Source organism: Terrapene carolina, unplaced genomic scaffold, assembly GCF_002925995.2.
Source record: "Terrapene carolina triunguis isolate 2854851 unplaced genomic scaffold, T_m_triunguis-2.0 Scaffold66, whole genome shotgun sequence".
NCBI classification, from domain to species: domain Eukaryota; kingdom Metazoa; phylum Chordata; order Testudines; family Emydidae; genus Terrapene; species Terrapene triunguis.
The window spans coordinates 33,712,051-33,729,322 of record NW_020664417.1 but is presented as its reverse complement, the minus strand read 5'-3'; the positions used below and the strand labels follow the sequence as shown (position 1 = coordinate 33,729,322).

The 17,272-nt window shown below is 41.7% G+C and overlaps 1 protein-coding gene across 2 annotated transcripts in view; it reads right to left on the bottom strand.

Moving 5' to 3' along the window:
- The window catches only part of CLCN3 (chloride voltage-gated channel 3), an 80,740-nt gene extending 63,884 nt beyond the window's left edge, over nucleotides 1–16,856 (bottom strand). For both annotated transcript variants that reach the window (XM_026647885.2, XM_026647886.2), the window contains exon 1: nucleotides 16,688–16,856. In XM_026647885.2, coding sequence (XP_026503670.1) covers nucleotides 16,688–16,847 — 160 coding nt within the window. In that variant the 5' untranslated portion in view covers nucleotides 16,848–16,856. The remainder of the gene's footprint in view (nucleotides 1–16,687) is intronic.
- Nucleotides 16,857–17,272: the final 416 nt, after the last annotated feature.

Sequence of the window (17,272 nt, the reverse complement as noted above, 5' to 3'; positions counted from 1 at the left end):
AGAGGGAGAGGTGGACACAGCCCCTCCCCCCAACAGAGGGAGCAAGGAGAGGAAGCACAATCAGAAGAGACAGAAGGGAAGAGACGGGGCCAGAGTCTCTCCACTTCTGGCCATGCTGCTCTCTTCCCAGCCTCCAAAGCAGCTGCAGCTTCGGGGCTGGCAGGCTGTAGCTGTGCCTCTCAGCCCCAACCCCCAGAGCAGACTGTGGCTGCGCCACCCGGCCCACCAGAGCATGCTGTGGCCGTGCCACCTGGCTCAGCTCACTGGAACATGCTGCGGCCGTGCCACCCAGTCTGGCCCGCCGGAACATGCTGCGGCCGCGCTGCCCAGACTGCCGGAGCAGCTCCAGCCAGGCCAGAGACATCCTCCCCGGCCCTCCCCAGATAAGGAGGGAAAGGATGGGATGGGGAGAGTGTGGGGGTCCCAGGCTAGGGGTGGAAGTTACAGGGGTTACTCCCGACTCCCAGATTCTGCCCCCCCAAAAATTTCCCCACCAGTTGCTGTCCCGGCCCGTCAGGGTAAGCAGCTGGCGCGCCGGGACACTTTGTTTACTTAGGTTTACCTCTGTGCCTGCGGATGCTGGAGGTTAACAAACCATCTCGGCTCACCAGAGGCTTATACTGATGGCCTGGGAGCCAAAGTTTGCTGACCCCAGAATTATAGGGACGGCTTATGACTGGGTTATAAAAAATTTCCATTTTTACTTATCCATCTTGGGGAGTCGGCTTATAAGTGAACCGGCTTATGACTGAGTATATTCGGTAGTTTATTGTGTGTTTGTAGATAATTCATAGTGCACTTGTAACTATTCTGGAACATATTTTGTTAAAAAAAAGGCTTAGCAATATAAGATCTCAACTGCAGTACTTTGTGTATTTACTAAGAAGTTGGCCTTTTGTGCATGTGAATTATAGGATATATGGGTTAGTGATGTGTGATTAGCAAAGTTTTGCTGGAAAATAAATACCCAGAGGCTTCACTGTAGCATTCTGTGCTGCCACCTTGGAGGGAAGTCATGCTTTCTCAATGACTGGGATTATTTATCCTCCAACTCAGCAGTAAAATCAGCTTTTGGAATGCTGTCACATCACCTATGGAATGATAGGGGGCATCAAAATGAGCACTCTAATCTGAATGTCTATCAGGCAGTTGTGCTTACAATCCTTCACTATATAGTTGTGATACAGACAACATGGCCGCCACATTAGAAAACTGGACCAGTTCCCTATGCACGGTCTTCAATCTGTTTGCAGGGTCAATTGGTGGGACAAGATTCACACTATCAAAAATCCTTTATCATTGCCTGATGTCTGGCATTCAAAGCATACTTGTGAAAGCTCAGCTGCATTGGTCTGGGAATCTTGTTGAGATGGCCAACTCAAGAATACTCAAGGCCATATTTTATAGTCTGCTACAGAAAGGTGTTATAATGTATCAATGTGGGGGGAGAAATTAAGGATGTTATGGACCCCCTGCTAAGAAGTCACAGGTATGGCTGTCCCCGAATTAGGATCTATCACCTAATTGATCTCAGTGCAAATAAGGATAAGAGACAAAAAAAAGTAAACTAAAAAGGTGATTTAACATAAGGTAAATATATGGACAAATATGTCAGTTGCTTGCATGGGCATGAAGCCCAGAACCTTCCCTCTCTACAAATGAGGGACAAAGGTACTTATACTTTACAGATCAAAGTTCACCTAATCGTCTGCCTCGGCCTCTAGATGTTGGATCCGGACCTACCACTGTGCTTGGGAATGACAGGCGGCGCAGGAGGGTCTCGGACCTTTGATAACTGCTGGACCAGGACTAGGATCAGGATCACTTCTCAGGTAAGTGGCTGTGGTGGTATCTCTCAGACATCTTCCGGCTGTTCTTGATCCAATGACTCGAACGTGGGCTGCCGCTAGGGAGAACAGCACCCTAAAGCCTGCGTGTGTGGCTTTTATATCCTCTAGGCCAGAGGTTCTCAAACTGTGGTGGTCCGCAAGCTCTATTCAGGTGGTCCGCGGATAGTTCCTTCTAAAGTGAGCACCTGTGCAGCCGCCCACGAGAGAATGAAGGGCCACCCACCTAATTAGTGGAGCCACACAAGCATGGCTCCACTAATTAGGTGCCTGGACCCTGGAGAAGATGCACATGTAAAGGTGAGGTGGTGGCCTTGGGGGGGGTGGGGGGAGAAATAGAGGGTAGGTGGGAGGGGGCAGTGGGGTGAGGTGGGGGAAATAGGAGGTAGGTGGGAGGGCAGTAGGATGACAAGAGGAGGTAGGGGGAATTTGGGACATGCAGGGCTGCGGCAGCCAGAGAAAAAGGCAACTTTCTCCAGCTCCAGGGCTGCGGTTGCCAGGGAGAGAACCCCCATCCTTCCCAGCCCAGTTCAGTGGCTGCCACAGCAGAGGCAGAGAGACTACTGATATTAAAATATGAGTTGTGTGCTTTTATTTGTAGAACAAAAACACATTTATTATTATTTAGGTTTTTTATATAGCACTTTTATCCGAAGCACTTTACAATAGCTAGCTAACGGTACAAACAACATTTGGAAAGATCATTAAGTGGTCCAAGACCCTCAGCAACTTTCAAGTGGTTCACGGAAAAAAAAGTTTGAGAATCACTGCTCTAGTCTCTATGCAGATTAATGACCACCTGACCAGTCCTTTTCCCGCCTTTCCACAAAAGAGTGCCAAACTCAAACTAAAGGGTACCAAAGTTCCAAAGAGAAGGGCAGCCAACATGGCTGCCAAACAACAACTACTAGACACCATTCAAGATGGTGATTTTAACAAATTTTTGACATTACCATTTCCCAGGTAAATAATACAAGATACCACATAGACATGAATCAGAGCATGCATATTAAATCAAATACATGAATAATACTGTAAAAAAAAAAAAAAAAAAAAAAAAAAAAAAAAAAAAAAAAAAAAAAAAGGCACCTGTTCTCATGGTGGCCAGTGCACAAACTATAAAGACACAATGAAGTCAAACTTGGACGCATATCAGGTTGACCCCAACGATAGGGAAGCAAAGCGGTGGCAGATCACAGCATTCTTCAAAGCGGTTAATGGTGTATTAACATCGGATGTGAAAAAAGCGAAAAGAGCAAAGCAAGGATACAACAGCATGCAATGGTCACGGACAATCTTGCCTATCCCACTTGGAACTGTGCTTGTGGTTCTTGCATTGGTCTGACCTTGCATACGTGTGTTCACCAACAGCATTGCTAAATCCTCATATGTCAACATCAGCGTGAGACTCAATCATCAAAAGCACAAAAAATAGAGATGCTGATGGCAGAACATGTGATGTAAGCCCTGTCAGCAGAGTAACATGCCAGTGAAAGGAAATGGAGTCACACAATCTATTAAGAATTACCTGTACAACAAGAAACACAGCTTAGCTTCCATTATCCAAACTTTAAACTCCCTATTAAAACAAAACAAAATCATGTTTCGTGACATCTCTTACATTGAAAATTCCCTGTTACCTGCAAATCTGATTATATGAAACTATTCTGTAGCTACTCTGCCCCACCTGATGACATGTAGGTAAACTCGGCTGAATTGCACATAGTTTCACAATCCTGTTGCAACACGGATCTATTAGCCAAATCCATGCCAACCACTTCCAGTTGAACCAGTTATCTTCTCATTTATCTTAATCACATTCTTCCAGAGAAAAAGCATTTATATATACACACCTCCACCCCGATACAACGCGGTCCTCGGGAGCCAAAAAAATTCTTACTGTGTTATAGGTGAGACTGCCTTATATCGGGGTAGGGAGAGGAACTGCTCCCCGCCCCAGCTCACCTCCGCTCCCTCCCCTGAGCGCGCCGCCACCGCTCCGCTTCTCCCCCCATCGCTCCACTTCTCCCCCCGTCGCTCCCTTCCAGGCTGCCACGCCAAACAGCTGATTGGCGCGGCAAGCCTGGGAGGGGGGAGAAGCGGAGCTGCGGCGCGCTCGTGGGAGGAGGCGGAGGTGGAGCGGTGAGCTGGGGCAGGGGGGCCGCAGCAAGTAAGGGGGGAGCACAGAGGAACGGTTTGCGGTAACACGAATTCGGATATAATGAGGTAAAGCAGCCCCGCCCCCCGGGAGCACTGCTTTACCGTGTTATATCCGAATTCACGTTATATCGGGGTAGAGGTGTATAATTTCTTCATTAGTTGCCATGGGTCTGCATTCAGTTGTACAATTGGTGCCAGTTGGATGTAAGGTGGGACAAACGAAAGGGAAACAGATCAAGGAAAAATTGTTAAATCTTTGGTGAAAAATCCATTTAGTCACCATTGCCTTGATCTGCTTTATTCACTGTTTTAAACTCGTATCTGTTTTTATATATCTATGTGCAAACCATTAATTTTCTCTGCTTTCATTCTCTCATCTGAAACTATTACTTTAAACAACATGCCCCCTTAAAATGCTTATGACTTGTGAATCCACTACATAGTATTACCTGTCAATAAGAAGTGCCTCCACCACATTGCATGATCTGTTATCTATGGAGACACTTTAGATAACAGACAGGAGCTGAAGCAGCAGACTGACATTTACATTGAACCAGTTGCCGGGAGAAAACTGACTAGCACTGCATGATACTGTGAAGAGAAGAAAAGTAAAACACTGGACTTACTAAAGCTGTAATTTTTTCCCCTGGACTTTTGTCTGTGGTTCTAGCTTCAAAGATGCAAGTTTGCCACAACCAAACAGATGCCACACTACTAGTCTCTGCAAAATTAGAGATCATGTATGACAAGGTAGTATATTCGGAGAGAGGAGGGAAACCGTCACTAGTAAACATTCAATTTCCAGGAAAAATTTGTGAGGCATTCTACTGGCAAATGGAAGATTTACTTTTGAAAACACTATAACCAAAACAAACAGTGACCGGTGTGTACTATATTCTTTATGCAGTTTAAAAATGAACAAGTCTTCAAAAGGTCACTACCTCCTCCTCATGGAATTTTCTTTTGGAGACCTATATTCAGAACTGTTTCAACTTTCAATAAGATCTGCACTACTATCCAGCTAGCTCAGGAACAGTTGGGTGTGTTTTCGTCACATGTACTGGTTTAGTTGAAACTCTGGAAAAGGCCACCTGCTGAAAAAGCAAAAAATATAGATCCAAAAGAGTGCTAGGCCTAACTAGGTAGTGGACTCTGGAGGCAGATATATCTTATTTACAGAACAAGAAGTTTTTGATTCTGGACAATGTGTGCCTTTTTATGTTTGAGAAATAAATGTTTTTGAAATGAACCACATAGTATACTGTACTTTTTTGTTTCATATCATAAAAGCTTATGGGTTATCTGGGGATGGGAGGTTCATGTTGAGGAACAATCTTAGAAACCATGAACAGAAGAGGAAGACAAGCAATTTCTATTTAAAACACCTGCAATTCACAGCTGCCCAATTGATTTAATCAAAGCATGTATTTTCCAACTAATTTTCTGTTCATAACAAAATTACATGTTCTGATGGGACTTTTAAGTCCAGAATAGAGAAAAAGAGGCCTTCCAACTTTGCTCAGCCAGCAGCACAGCCCAGTAACTTTATTAATGTACATTTGATACACAGTAGCTCATGCTCTAGACAGAAACCCCATTACCTGACTACTAATAAAACAATCACAAGGGGACAAACTTTCCTGTACTGTCACCTTGCAGAAAATCCTGTGCTCATATACATATACTGTTCACATACAGCGTGTGTAGCGCAAACTGTAGTATGTGATACTAGAAAAGAAATGTGGATGACAGTCAGTTACTGACAACTTTAGTATCCAAATATAGACTAGGAGTTCTAGTTCTAGTCCCAGATGTAAATTCTGTGACTCACTTTGGGTTTTTTTTTTACTTCACAATAGGGATGAGAGACTTAGTACATTAATGTTTGTAAAAGTCTGAGATCTTCAGAAGATGATACAGAAATGAAAGGTGTATTATACACACAAAATAACCTATTTACAGAATACAGGTAGCCTTAAAGTTATTTTATTGTTTGTATTCCAATAGTGTCTAGAAGACAGAATCAGATCCCCATTCTGCTACGCAATGTTATATACACAGACCCCTGCAAAAAGATGTCACAAACAGCTTATATAATTTAGTAAGAACTTGCAATCAGCAAATTGCTAAGTAAGGAAGCATACTGGAGATAAATACTAATCTTGGTTTCAAATTTTTCCAATATTTCATCTCATGTAATGTTTATTAACTTCTCTACTTCCTGGAAGCAGGACCCACAGCCCTCCTCCCCCCAACCCCCGCCCGCCACCTTTTTTTTGGGTCCTATGATCACAGGGGTGTTAACAAGCCACTGCACCTTGAATAAAAGAACAGGAGTACTTGTGGCACCTTAGAGGCTAACAAATTTATTTGAGCATAAGCTTTCGTGGTCTTGAATGGTCTCTTAGGCCTTGGCTACACTGGCGCTGTACAGCGCTGCAACTTGCTGCGCTCAGGGGTGTGAAAAAACACACCCCTGAGCGCAGCGAGTACAGCGCTGTAAAGCGCCAGTGTAATCAGTGCCTGCAGCGCTGCACGCTCGCTTGCAGCGCTGCAAGCTACTCCCCTCGGAGAGGTGGAGTACATACAGCGGCAGCGCTGTGAAGTCCCGAGTGTAGCCAATACCTTAGAATATGTGCTAACTACTTATGTTAAACTGTTGGATTGACTTTGTATTTAGTTGCGACATTCTGAGTACCTTTCCCAGACCTGAGGAAGAGCTCTGTGTAGCTCGAAAGCTTGTCTCTCTCATCAACAGAAGTAGGTCCAATAGAAGATACTACCTCACCTACCTTGTCTCTCTAATATCCTGGGATTGACATGGCTACATACAACAATACTGCATACTGTTTATTAATACACATGTGCAAAATGTAATGTAGAATTGAGAATTTTGAAGCTCTAGTTACACTTCAGTTGAGACTGTGTAGGGTTGCAGAGTTCATATCCAATGCAGTCAATTCAGGAACATACACAGTCTGATTTAGTTGGGGTTTGTCCTGCTTTGAGCAGGGGGTTGGACTAGACCTCCCGAAGTCTCTTTCAACCCTAATCTTGTATGATTCTATGTTTAGAGGGCAGAAAAAAAGGCAATTTATGACTGTACTAGCAAACTGATTGCTTGACCTTCCGCTTTCATTTAAGTTTAACCTACAAACCTAAACAATCTACAATCTCTTTTGTATGCAGTGTTCTAGTATTACCTCACCCACCTTCTCTCTCTACAATCTTTTTTAGAATTTATTAACTGTTGATGTAACCCATACCTGCTTGGTGTGGTGCTCTATTCCCCTCTAGTGGCACCTAGACCATCTAGAGATTGATGCGTCTGCTATAGCCTTTGCTAAGAGCCACATAGCTTTTAACTCATGCAGTAGAGGCTCATGCATTTAGCTCCAGAGATCACAGGTTCAATCCTGCCCACTGATGACCAGAGTCTGTTGGTGTTACATTTTGTGTTGGTGTCAATGTAACTGAGGCTATGTCTACACAACAGCTATGTCAGCCAAGGGTGTGATCCCTGACAGACATAGCTGTCCCATCGGTAGCCCCTAGTGTAAACACAGTTATACCAGTAAAAGTGTACTTTTACCAGTACAGCTTTCTTCATTTAAAGATGGTTGAATGAGCTATATTGGTAAAAGCACAGCTTTGTTGTTATAAACTATATTCACACCAGGAGGGCTTTGCTTGTATGGAATATGTATATTAGTAAAGCACTCCTAACATAGACATGACTTTAGTGTCCACGAGAGAATGCATCCACATCTGTGGCAGAGAAAAACCTAACAAACACAGTCTGAGTCTTGTATAATCAGTTATCCTAAGTTGTATGTGATTTTCTTAGTTACATAACAGCTGTGGTTGAAGAATTATTTTATTATTTGGAGGAGTAGAATGATCATATTTAAAAGTCACAAACTATTTTATCTATGTTACTATCACCCCATAGACACTGTGCCAATATAGCGCTGTAGTGCAGACTTGCCCTATGATTCAGATTCAGTCAGCTGCTGTGCCAGAGACTTTGCTACAGAATTTAGGTCCAGCTGGCTGCAGAATAAACTGAGCCTTTATCATAGGTTTTGAGAGCGCTTGTCTTCACAAAAACTATATTTGGGGCAAAGGCTGAGAATACTATGCATTCTATCTTCTAATTTATATTTCCCTTACTTGAGTGTTTAACAGAATAATCTTCACATTGCAACAAGTTATCAATTCTGGAGACTCCATCTTATATTCAGAAAATTCTAATTCTTCTAGTGAAAAAAACCTAGATTTTACAAACTCTTGCAATGTAATAACGTATTTTAGTAACATGGATACATATATTTTGCAATACAAATTAAATATGGTTTTTAAGTGGCATTGTCCCTTTAACAAATAGGAGAATGGATTTCCTCCTGCATGCTTTGAAATGCTGACGCAGGTGGTATAATATTTTGTAGCGGCAAATGATACAGATGGTCCCCAACAGCAAATATGCCAAATTCAGAGTACATATATATTAATTCAATTTAAGCAATAACTAACTAACTAGCTAACTAACTGGGGAAAATCCCTAATGCGTCAGCATAAAGCTGATATCTGCAGAAGTACTTCTATAGAAAAACGTGCATTTATAAATTTTTTCCATTCCTAAAGATGCAGGTACTTTTGATATTCTAGCCTATCAGCTTATAACATATCCTCTTACTTCTCAGCAGATATTAACTCAAACAGAAAAAAATATAGTAAATGTAATTTCTACAAACAGATAAGCTTTAACAGGCAACAAAAACAGTTATTTTTTAATCACAGTTGACAAGCCAGTGTTGCTCCAAGGCAGATATCTGATTCAAGGCATCCAAAGCCTACACACATACAGCAACCTAACTCCTTACCCTGTTATAACAGGATTTCTGAGAGAGTTTACCAAGAACTGCCAGTGGTTTTCCTCCACTACCAGTCTCCAGGCACTCAGAAAGGATTCACAGGTTAGTGACGCTTACTGGCCCTCCCTAACACCACAATCTTGCAGACCTCACTTGTACCACTGAAGTCAATGAGATTTGTGTGAACAAAATGGCCACAGCATCAGAGTGTAAAATAAATTTACACGTGTAAGAGTTAAGATTAGTGAAAATGCCACCATATCTGGCCAGATAGTTTATATTTCACCCATCACCATGGTATCTGAACTCCTGTGATAGATGCTTTCCAGTTGTTAATTATAGAGACAGCAAAGAGTGACAGAATTACCTAAACAAAACTATCCCACAGTATTAGGTATAGAAAAAAGGAGAAATCCATGAGAAGCTGCAGGAATCAATTCAAACCATAAACTGAAAATCAAAAACATGAATCTCTAACACAAAGCTCACTTATACATATAGTTAATCTAAATATTAAGAAAATACCCAGGACTTCACGAAAACGATTTGTAGACAAATCCTAGCCTATGAATTCAAAATGCTTAATAGACATAGGGGTCAAATCCTACATGCCTTACTCACCTGAGCTAGAGAAGACAATATGGGTGTGGTTGGGTAAGGCAAGCAGGATGAGTCCCTTAGTGTTCCCTGTATCGTCTCTATTTTAGCATGCATTCAGTACCCAATACAAAGAATTATCAAATAATGAATGTATATCACCTATCTTATTCTTAAGTACTTAGCTGACTCAGGGACTGAGTATTGATTTCAGTGGTACTACTCATGTGACTAAGGAGAAGCATATGCTTAAAGGTTCTGCTGACTCAGGGGCCTAGTGGTTAAGGCGGCTGAGCCAGAGCTACTGAAGTCAACAGAAAAGTTTCCATTGGCTTCACTGGGGTTTGGAGCAGGCCCCTGAATAAAGAGAGCACTTTCCCCCCCCTGCAATGTGTTTTATTTTGTAAAATGGAGGAAAAGTTAAATTCACAAATACAAGCAAACTAAACATTTCAGGCACAATTTAATTTTTTTAAACTCTTACAGAAAAGGACTGGCTACAAGATTAAAATTGTCCTCATTTTATTTTTTCTTCCTTGTTTTCATTAATTCAGAATAATCACTTGGAAAGATACAGGGTAGCTTTAGGATGATTAGCTATGAACTATTTAATTCTGTATGGTGGATTCATCTTGCATGCCTGGATTCAATGAACACAAAAACATTTTTAAAAATTATAATGGAGGGAAGGTAAAGGAAAATCCAATTTAAATACCAGAAGCCATTCTATAAAGGCAGCAGTAGCCCAAAAAAACAAAAGAAAAAAGAAAAAGATCAACGAACAAGCCACAATAATGAAGCCATGAAATCCAGCAGGAAGGCACCTGGCTTGATTTTGGCCCTGTCAGAAACAAGATTAGCATGAAGATTTAAATTCACACACCAAGGATATAGAAAGAATAGTAAATAAATACATATTTAGTTTCCCAAAATATTCTGCTGCATACTTAAAGTTTTTGCAACTCTGATCAAAAATCCTCCAGGACTGCCAACGACAGCAATTTACAGTAAATAACCATAAGGTATCTATACTTTAACTTTTTGGTAGTGTGACAGGGTCAGGCCAGATGGCTACAGGAGAGTGATAGAAGGCAGATATATTAGCCCCAGGTTAAGTAGGTCCCTTTTCCCTGGGTAAGGTAACAGGGAAGGTTCCAGAACAATCAGGAACTTTCTGAAAACAATTAAGGCAGACAGGCTGATTAGAACACCTGCAGCCAATCAAGAAGCTGCTAGAATCAATTAAGGCAGGCTAATCAAGGCACCTGGGTTTAAAAAGAGCTCACTTCAGTTTGTGGTGCGTGTGTGAGGAGCTAGGAGCAAGAGGCACAAGGAGCTGAGAGTGAGAGGGTGAGGGTGTGCTGCTGGAGGACTGAGGAGTACAAGCATTATTAAACACCAGGCGGAAGGACCTGTGGTGAGGATAAAGAAGGGGTTTGGAGGAGGCCATGGGGAAGTAGCCCAGGGAGTTGTAACTGTCATGCAGCTGTTACAGGAGGCACTATAGACAGCTGCAATCCACAGGGCCCTGGGCTGGAACCCGGAGTAGAGGGCGGGCCCGGGTTCCCTCCAAACTCCTGATCAGACACAGGAGGAGCTGACCCGGACTGTGGGTTCCACCAGAGGGGAAGATCACTGAGGCGAGCAAATCCGCCAATAAGCGCAGGACCCACCAAGGTAGAGGAGGAACTTTGTCACAGTAGTTTATACAAAATATTTTTTTAGTTATAAGTGTAAATATCCCAAGAAAGTACTAATTCTAATCAAACATGATTATGATAGAAATTCTTGTTCTATTATACTGATGACCAGGATTTTGGCAGTTAAGGTTTGGGTATGTCATTGATAAAATAAACTCATTGCCAGGAAGAAGAATATCAGATACACTCGAGTGTATAAACCCGCAGATCCATTCTGGGTAATTCTTGTGAAGCACTTAGTGAAATTAGATGCTTATCTGCTCTTTAGCCCAATTTATAGTCAAATTCTGCTATACTAATGATTGATCATGCCTGTTTCATAGATTCATAGATTCATAGATTCTAGGACTGGAAGGGACCTCGAGAGGTCATCGAGTCCAGTCCCCTGCCCGCATGGCAGGACCAAATACTGTCTAGACCATCCCTGATAGACATTTATCTAACCTACTCTTAAATATCTCCAGAGATGGAGATTCCACAACCTCCCTAGGCAATTTATTCCAGTGTTTAACCACCCTGACAGTTAGGAACTTTTTCCTAATGTCCAACCTAGACCTCCCTTGCTGCAGTTTAAGCCCATTGCTTCTTGTTCTATCCTCAGAGGCTAAGGTGAACAAGTTTTCTCCCTCCTCCTTATGACACCCTTTTAGATACCTGAAAACTGCTATCATGTCCCCTCTCAGTCTTCTCTTTTCCAAACTAAACAAACCCAATTCTTTCAGCCTTGCTTCATAGGTCATGTTCTCAAGACCTTTAATCATTCTTGTTGCTCTTCTCTGGACCCTTTCCAATTTCTCCACATCTTTCTTGAAATGCGGTGCCCAGAACTGGACACAATACTCCAGCTGAGGCCTAACCAGAGCAGAGTAGAGCGGAAGAATGACTTCTCGTGTCTTGCTCACAACACACCTGTTAATACATCCCAGAATCACGTTTGCTTTTTTTGCAACAGCATCACACTGTTGACTCATATTTAGCTTGTGGTCCACTATAACCCCTAGATCCCTTTCTGCCGTACTCCTTCCTAGACAGTCTCTTCCCATTCTGTATGTGTGAAACTGATTTTTTCTTCCTAAGTGGAGCACTTTGCATTTGTCTTTGTTAAACTTCATCCTGTTTAACTCAGACCATTTCTCCAATTTGTCCAGATCATTTTGAATTATGACACTGTCCTCCAAAGCAGTTGCAATCCCTCCCAGTTTGGTATCATCCGCAAACTTAATAATCGTACTTTCTATACCAATATCTAAGTCGTTAATGAAGATATTGAACAGAGCCAGTCCCAAAACAGACCCCTGCGGAACCCCACTCGTTATGCCTTTCCAGCAGGATTGGGAACCATTAATAACAACTCTCTGAGTACGGTTATCCAGCCAGTTATGCACCCACCTTATAGTAGCCCCATCTAAATTGTATTTGCCTAGTTTGTCGATAAGAATATCATGCGAGACCGTATCAAATGCCTTACTAAAGTCTAGGTACACCACATCCACAGCTTCTCCCTTATCCACAAGACTCGTTATCCTATCGAAGAAAGCTATCAGATTGGTTTGACATGATTTGTTCTTTACAAATCCATGCTGGCTGTTCCCTATCACCTTACCACCTTCCAAGTGTTTGCAGATGATTTCCTTAATTACTTGCTCCATTATCTTCCCTGGCACAGAAGTTAAACTAACTGGTCTGTAGTTTCCTGGGTTGTTTTTATTTCCCTTTTTATAGATGGGCACTATATTTGCCCTTTTCCAGTCTTCTGGAATCTCTCCCGTCTCCCATGATTTTCCAAAGATAATAGCTAGAGGCTCAGATACCTCCTCTATTAGCTCCTTGAGTATTCTAGGATGCATTTCATCAGGCCCTGGTGACTTGCAGGCATCTAACTTTTCTAAGTGATTTTTAACTTGTTCTTTTTTTATTTTATCTGCTAAACCTACCCCCTTCCCATTAGCATTCACTAGGATAGGCATTCCTTCAGACTTCTCGGTGAAGACCGAAACAAAGAAGTCATTAAGCATCTCTGCCATTTCCAAGTTTCCTGTTACTGTTTCTCCCTCTTCACTAAGCAGTGGGCCTACCCTGTCTTTGGTCTTCCTCTTGCTTCTAATGTATTGATAAAAAGTCTTCTTGTTCCCCTTTATTCCCTTAGATAGTTTGAGCTCATTTTGTGCCTTTGCCTTTCTAATCTTGCCCCTGCATTCCTGTGTTGTTTGCCTATATTCATCCTTTGTAATCTGTCCTAGTTTCCATTTTTTATATGACTCCTTTTTATTTTTTAGATCATGCAAGATCTCGTGGTTAAGCCAAGGTGGTCTTTTGCCACATTTTCTATCTTTCCTAACCAGCGGAATAGCTTGCTTTTGGGCCCTTAATAGTGTCCCTTTGAAAAACTGCCAGCTCTCCTCAGTTGTTTTTCCCCTCAGTCTTGATTCCCATGGGACCTTACCTATCAGCTCTCTGAGCTTACCAAAATCCGCCTTCCTGAAATCCATTGTCTCTATTTTGCTGTTCTCCCTTCTACCCTTCCTTAGAATTGCAAACTCTATGATTTCATGATCACTTTCACCCAAGCTGCCTTCTACTTTCAAATTCTCAACGAGTTCCTCCCTATTTGTTAAAATCAAGTCTAGAACAGCTTCACCCCTAGTAGCTTTTTCAACCTTCTGAAATAAAAAGTTGTCTGCAATGCAGTCCAAGAATTTGTTGGATAGTCTGTGCCCCGCTGTGTTATTTTCCCAACGTATATCCGGATAGTTGAAGTCCCCCATCACCACCAAATCTTGGGCTTTGGATGATTTTGTTAGTTGTTTAAAAAAAGCCTCATCCACCTCTTCCACCTGGTTAGGTGGCCTGTAGTAGACTCCTAGCATGACATCACCCTTGTTTTTTACCCCTTTTAGCCTAACCCAGAGACTCTCAACACTTCCGTCTCCTATGTCCATCTCTACCTCAGTCCAAGTGTGTACATTTTTAATATATAAGGCAACACCTCCTCCCTTTTTCCCCTGTCTATCCTTCCTGAGCAAGCTGTATCCATCCACACCAACATTCCAATCATGTGTATTATCCCACCAAGTTTCAGTGATGCCAACAATGTCATAGTTGTATTTATTTATTAGCACTTCCAGTTCTTCCTGCTTATTACCCATACTTCTCGCATTTGTATATAGGCATCTAAGATACTGGTTTGATCTTTCCTCCCGGTTTTGTCCTGACCCTCCTTTCTCTCTGCCAATATAGCCCACACTCCCTCTCGTCTCCGACCCATCTCCCAGGTCTCCATGTTCCCCACTTACCTGCGGGCTTTGCTCACCTGTCCCCGTCGAACCTGTTCCAGCGTGCCTTAAGTGAAAACCCTCCTAATCAGACCAAACCGTGGAGAAAAAATAAAATCCTTCTCTGTCTTAAACAAATGAATAAGACCAACAAATTACATTTAAGTATGTGATTAGGATCCCATTTAAACTATAATCCTCACACACAAACCCTGCAAATAAAGTGCAACCTCCAACACAAGTAAGTGCTCCACACTAAGATGCAGTAATCATAAAAAATGAGTAGACCCATTTCAATCTATAGACAAATCTTTTAATAAGATAGGCAACCTTATAAAAATACCTCTAGATGATCTAACATTTTCCATTATAAGCCCTTTGTTTTCAGTTGTTTAGGTCTTTTCCAAACTAACTATCTGGGCAGAAATTTCCACGATGGGTGTCTGCATCAGGCTAAATTTCTTTCAAGAACTTCCGGTAAAACAGTTAAACCATTTTGAAGAATGATGTTAGGGAAAAAACACACTAAAAAATTCTTACAACCATTTCACTGAGAAACTATTGCCTCTCCATGGACTGGAGCGAGAACTTCAAATTTGACTAGGGGCTGCCTTTCTGTCGCATGAAATTCTGCCCCAACGTGACCAACTTATGAGCCTCTGGAAAAAAAAAAAATCACTGTTGGTGATCAGTAAAGACATTTTTAAAAGAGTTTGACACCAAAACTCTCAAAAGGTTTTTCTGTACTGAGCAAACTCCATCCTAAGGATGCAGAGGCTGAGCAGCACTTGGCCTGCTAGTGATCCTCTGGCTGCCAAGGGCCACTGTGGTGCCATGAATTGGAATGGATAACCGTGCTCTCAATGCTCTGCCTGCTAGTGCCCAGGAAGTGTGGTGGTGAAGGAAACTACCATACTAGAATACAGCGGAGGGCTGGGCACAAAACAAAAGAACGACGGGGACAAAGCCAGGGTGAAGGGGAAAAGGGAAGCAATATGGGTTGGAGAATACGAATCTGTAAAATGAGGACAATAATACTTCCCTACCCCACATAAGTGTTGTGAAGATGAATTCATTAATGTTTCTGAAGACCTCACATCTAGAGTGATAAGTGGGATCACTTCAGTGCCCTTTTACTTGTGCTCATAGCTTTCTTGAGTAGCAGCTGATGGAAGATGGAAAATCTCATCTGTTCCAAAGTAGTCTGAACAGAAATTGCAAAGTTCACATTTACAGTTCACTCTGCTGTTGCTGATGGGACTCTTAGAAGCAACAAAGATATTACTGTCCCCATTTTACAGATTAAAACCTGAGGCAAGCAAAGAGAGCTGCTGACATTGCTGGAGATACTCGGGTAGGTACAGACACAAAAGAGATTCCTCATTTCTGCCCACAAGGAAAGGTAGAAGCACAATAAAAAACTTAGAAGACACTGGTGAGTTTCACAGCTGCTGCTCAAATGGGTCAGGCAACAGTAGAACTGACCCGAATCATGGTTTTTACACTCTGTTGCTGATGGATCTCTTCTCCTTGCCGGTGTTTGCTATTCACCACCATAGAGTGCATATTTGCTCTAAATTGAGTAAGAGCTCTGTGTAGCTTGAAAGCTTGTCTATTTCACTAACAGACGTTGGTTCAATAAAAGATATTACCTCACCCACCTTGTCGCTCTTACTCATTTAGTGACAATGTACTTTTCCTGGGATTCTTGGTAGTACGGTCACCAACTACAGAAGAATCATCATTCTATTCTGATATGGAAGGGAATAGTGCTAAGAAGCAGATTACAGTAAACAGTAGGAAAAATAGTTACACCCAGTCTAATTCTACTATATAGGATAATAAGCTAACTATTCTCATGAGTTGCTGTTCAGATATGAGAGCTAACTTTGCAGCCTTCTCACTCAAACAGCCAGATAAGAAAAGAGGAGGTGGCTTTTATGACTCTCTTCCCAAAGAGAAAAGAAACTTGACAAAAGATTTTTTTCAGCTTTGTAAGCAATGATAGAAGGCATAAGATTATCAGAAAAGTTAGCATTTGTCAGGCTCCACTGTAAGTCTAATATAACTGCTTAGCAAGAGAAACCTTAGTGGACACTAATATACATTTTTCAGTAACAGATTTGCTGACAAGATCTAGAAAATTTTAATTACTGCTTCAGAAACTGTTCCTTTCTAGACTCAAATGAAAGAAAGATTATAAACCAAAAAGCCAAAAATAAGAATTACTAACTTACCAATTGATGCATCACCATCTAACAAATTGTCATCTTCAGAAGTTTGAAAGTCCATAATGACACCTGCTCCATCTAAAAGTTCCTCATCGCTGCTTGCACTGGTTATACTGTTGTAACTATTTCGATAGTAGCCCCTATGGAACAGCTGCTCAGACTCCATTTAGCTGCTTTATAACCTAAGAGAAGGAAGAACACTGTGTTAGGAAGCAGCTTTTAAGATACACAATATAGAACAGATAATTCATATTAAATAAAGCAAATACGCTTGAGCTTCATTTGATAACTCAGATCATACTATGTAGAACAATGTCTAAGTACTATATTTTAATACTTTTTATTAGTTACATATTGGTATAACAATACTTACAATGTAGGACCTCTTAAGCAAGGAAAAATTTCTTTATGGTTAATTCTCCCTCATCCCCCTTCCCAGGACCTTCCTACTTCAATTTCAATTCTCCTGTAACTATTCCACTCTGAAGAAATATAATAGTAATCCAAATAGGCTCCCTTTGGACAGATGCCTAGCCAATATTCATCTCTAATCAAGCACAAGGAAGGTCAATGGCATAAACAACACTCAAT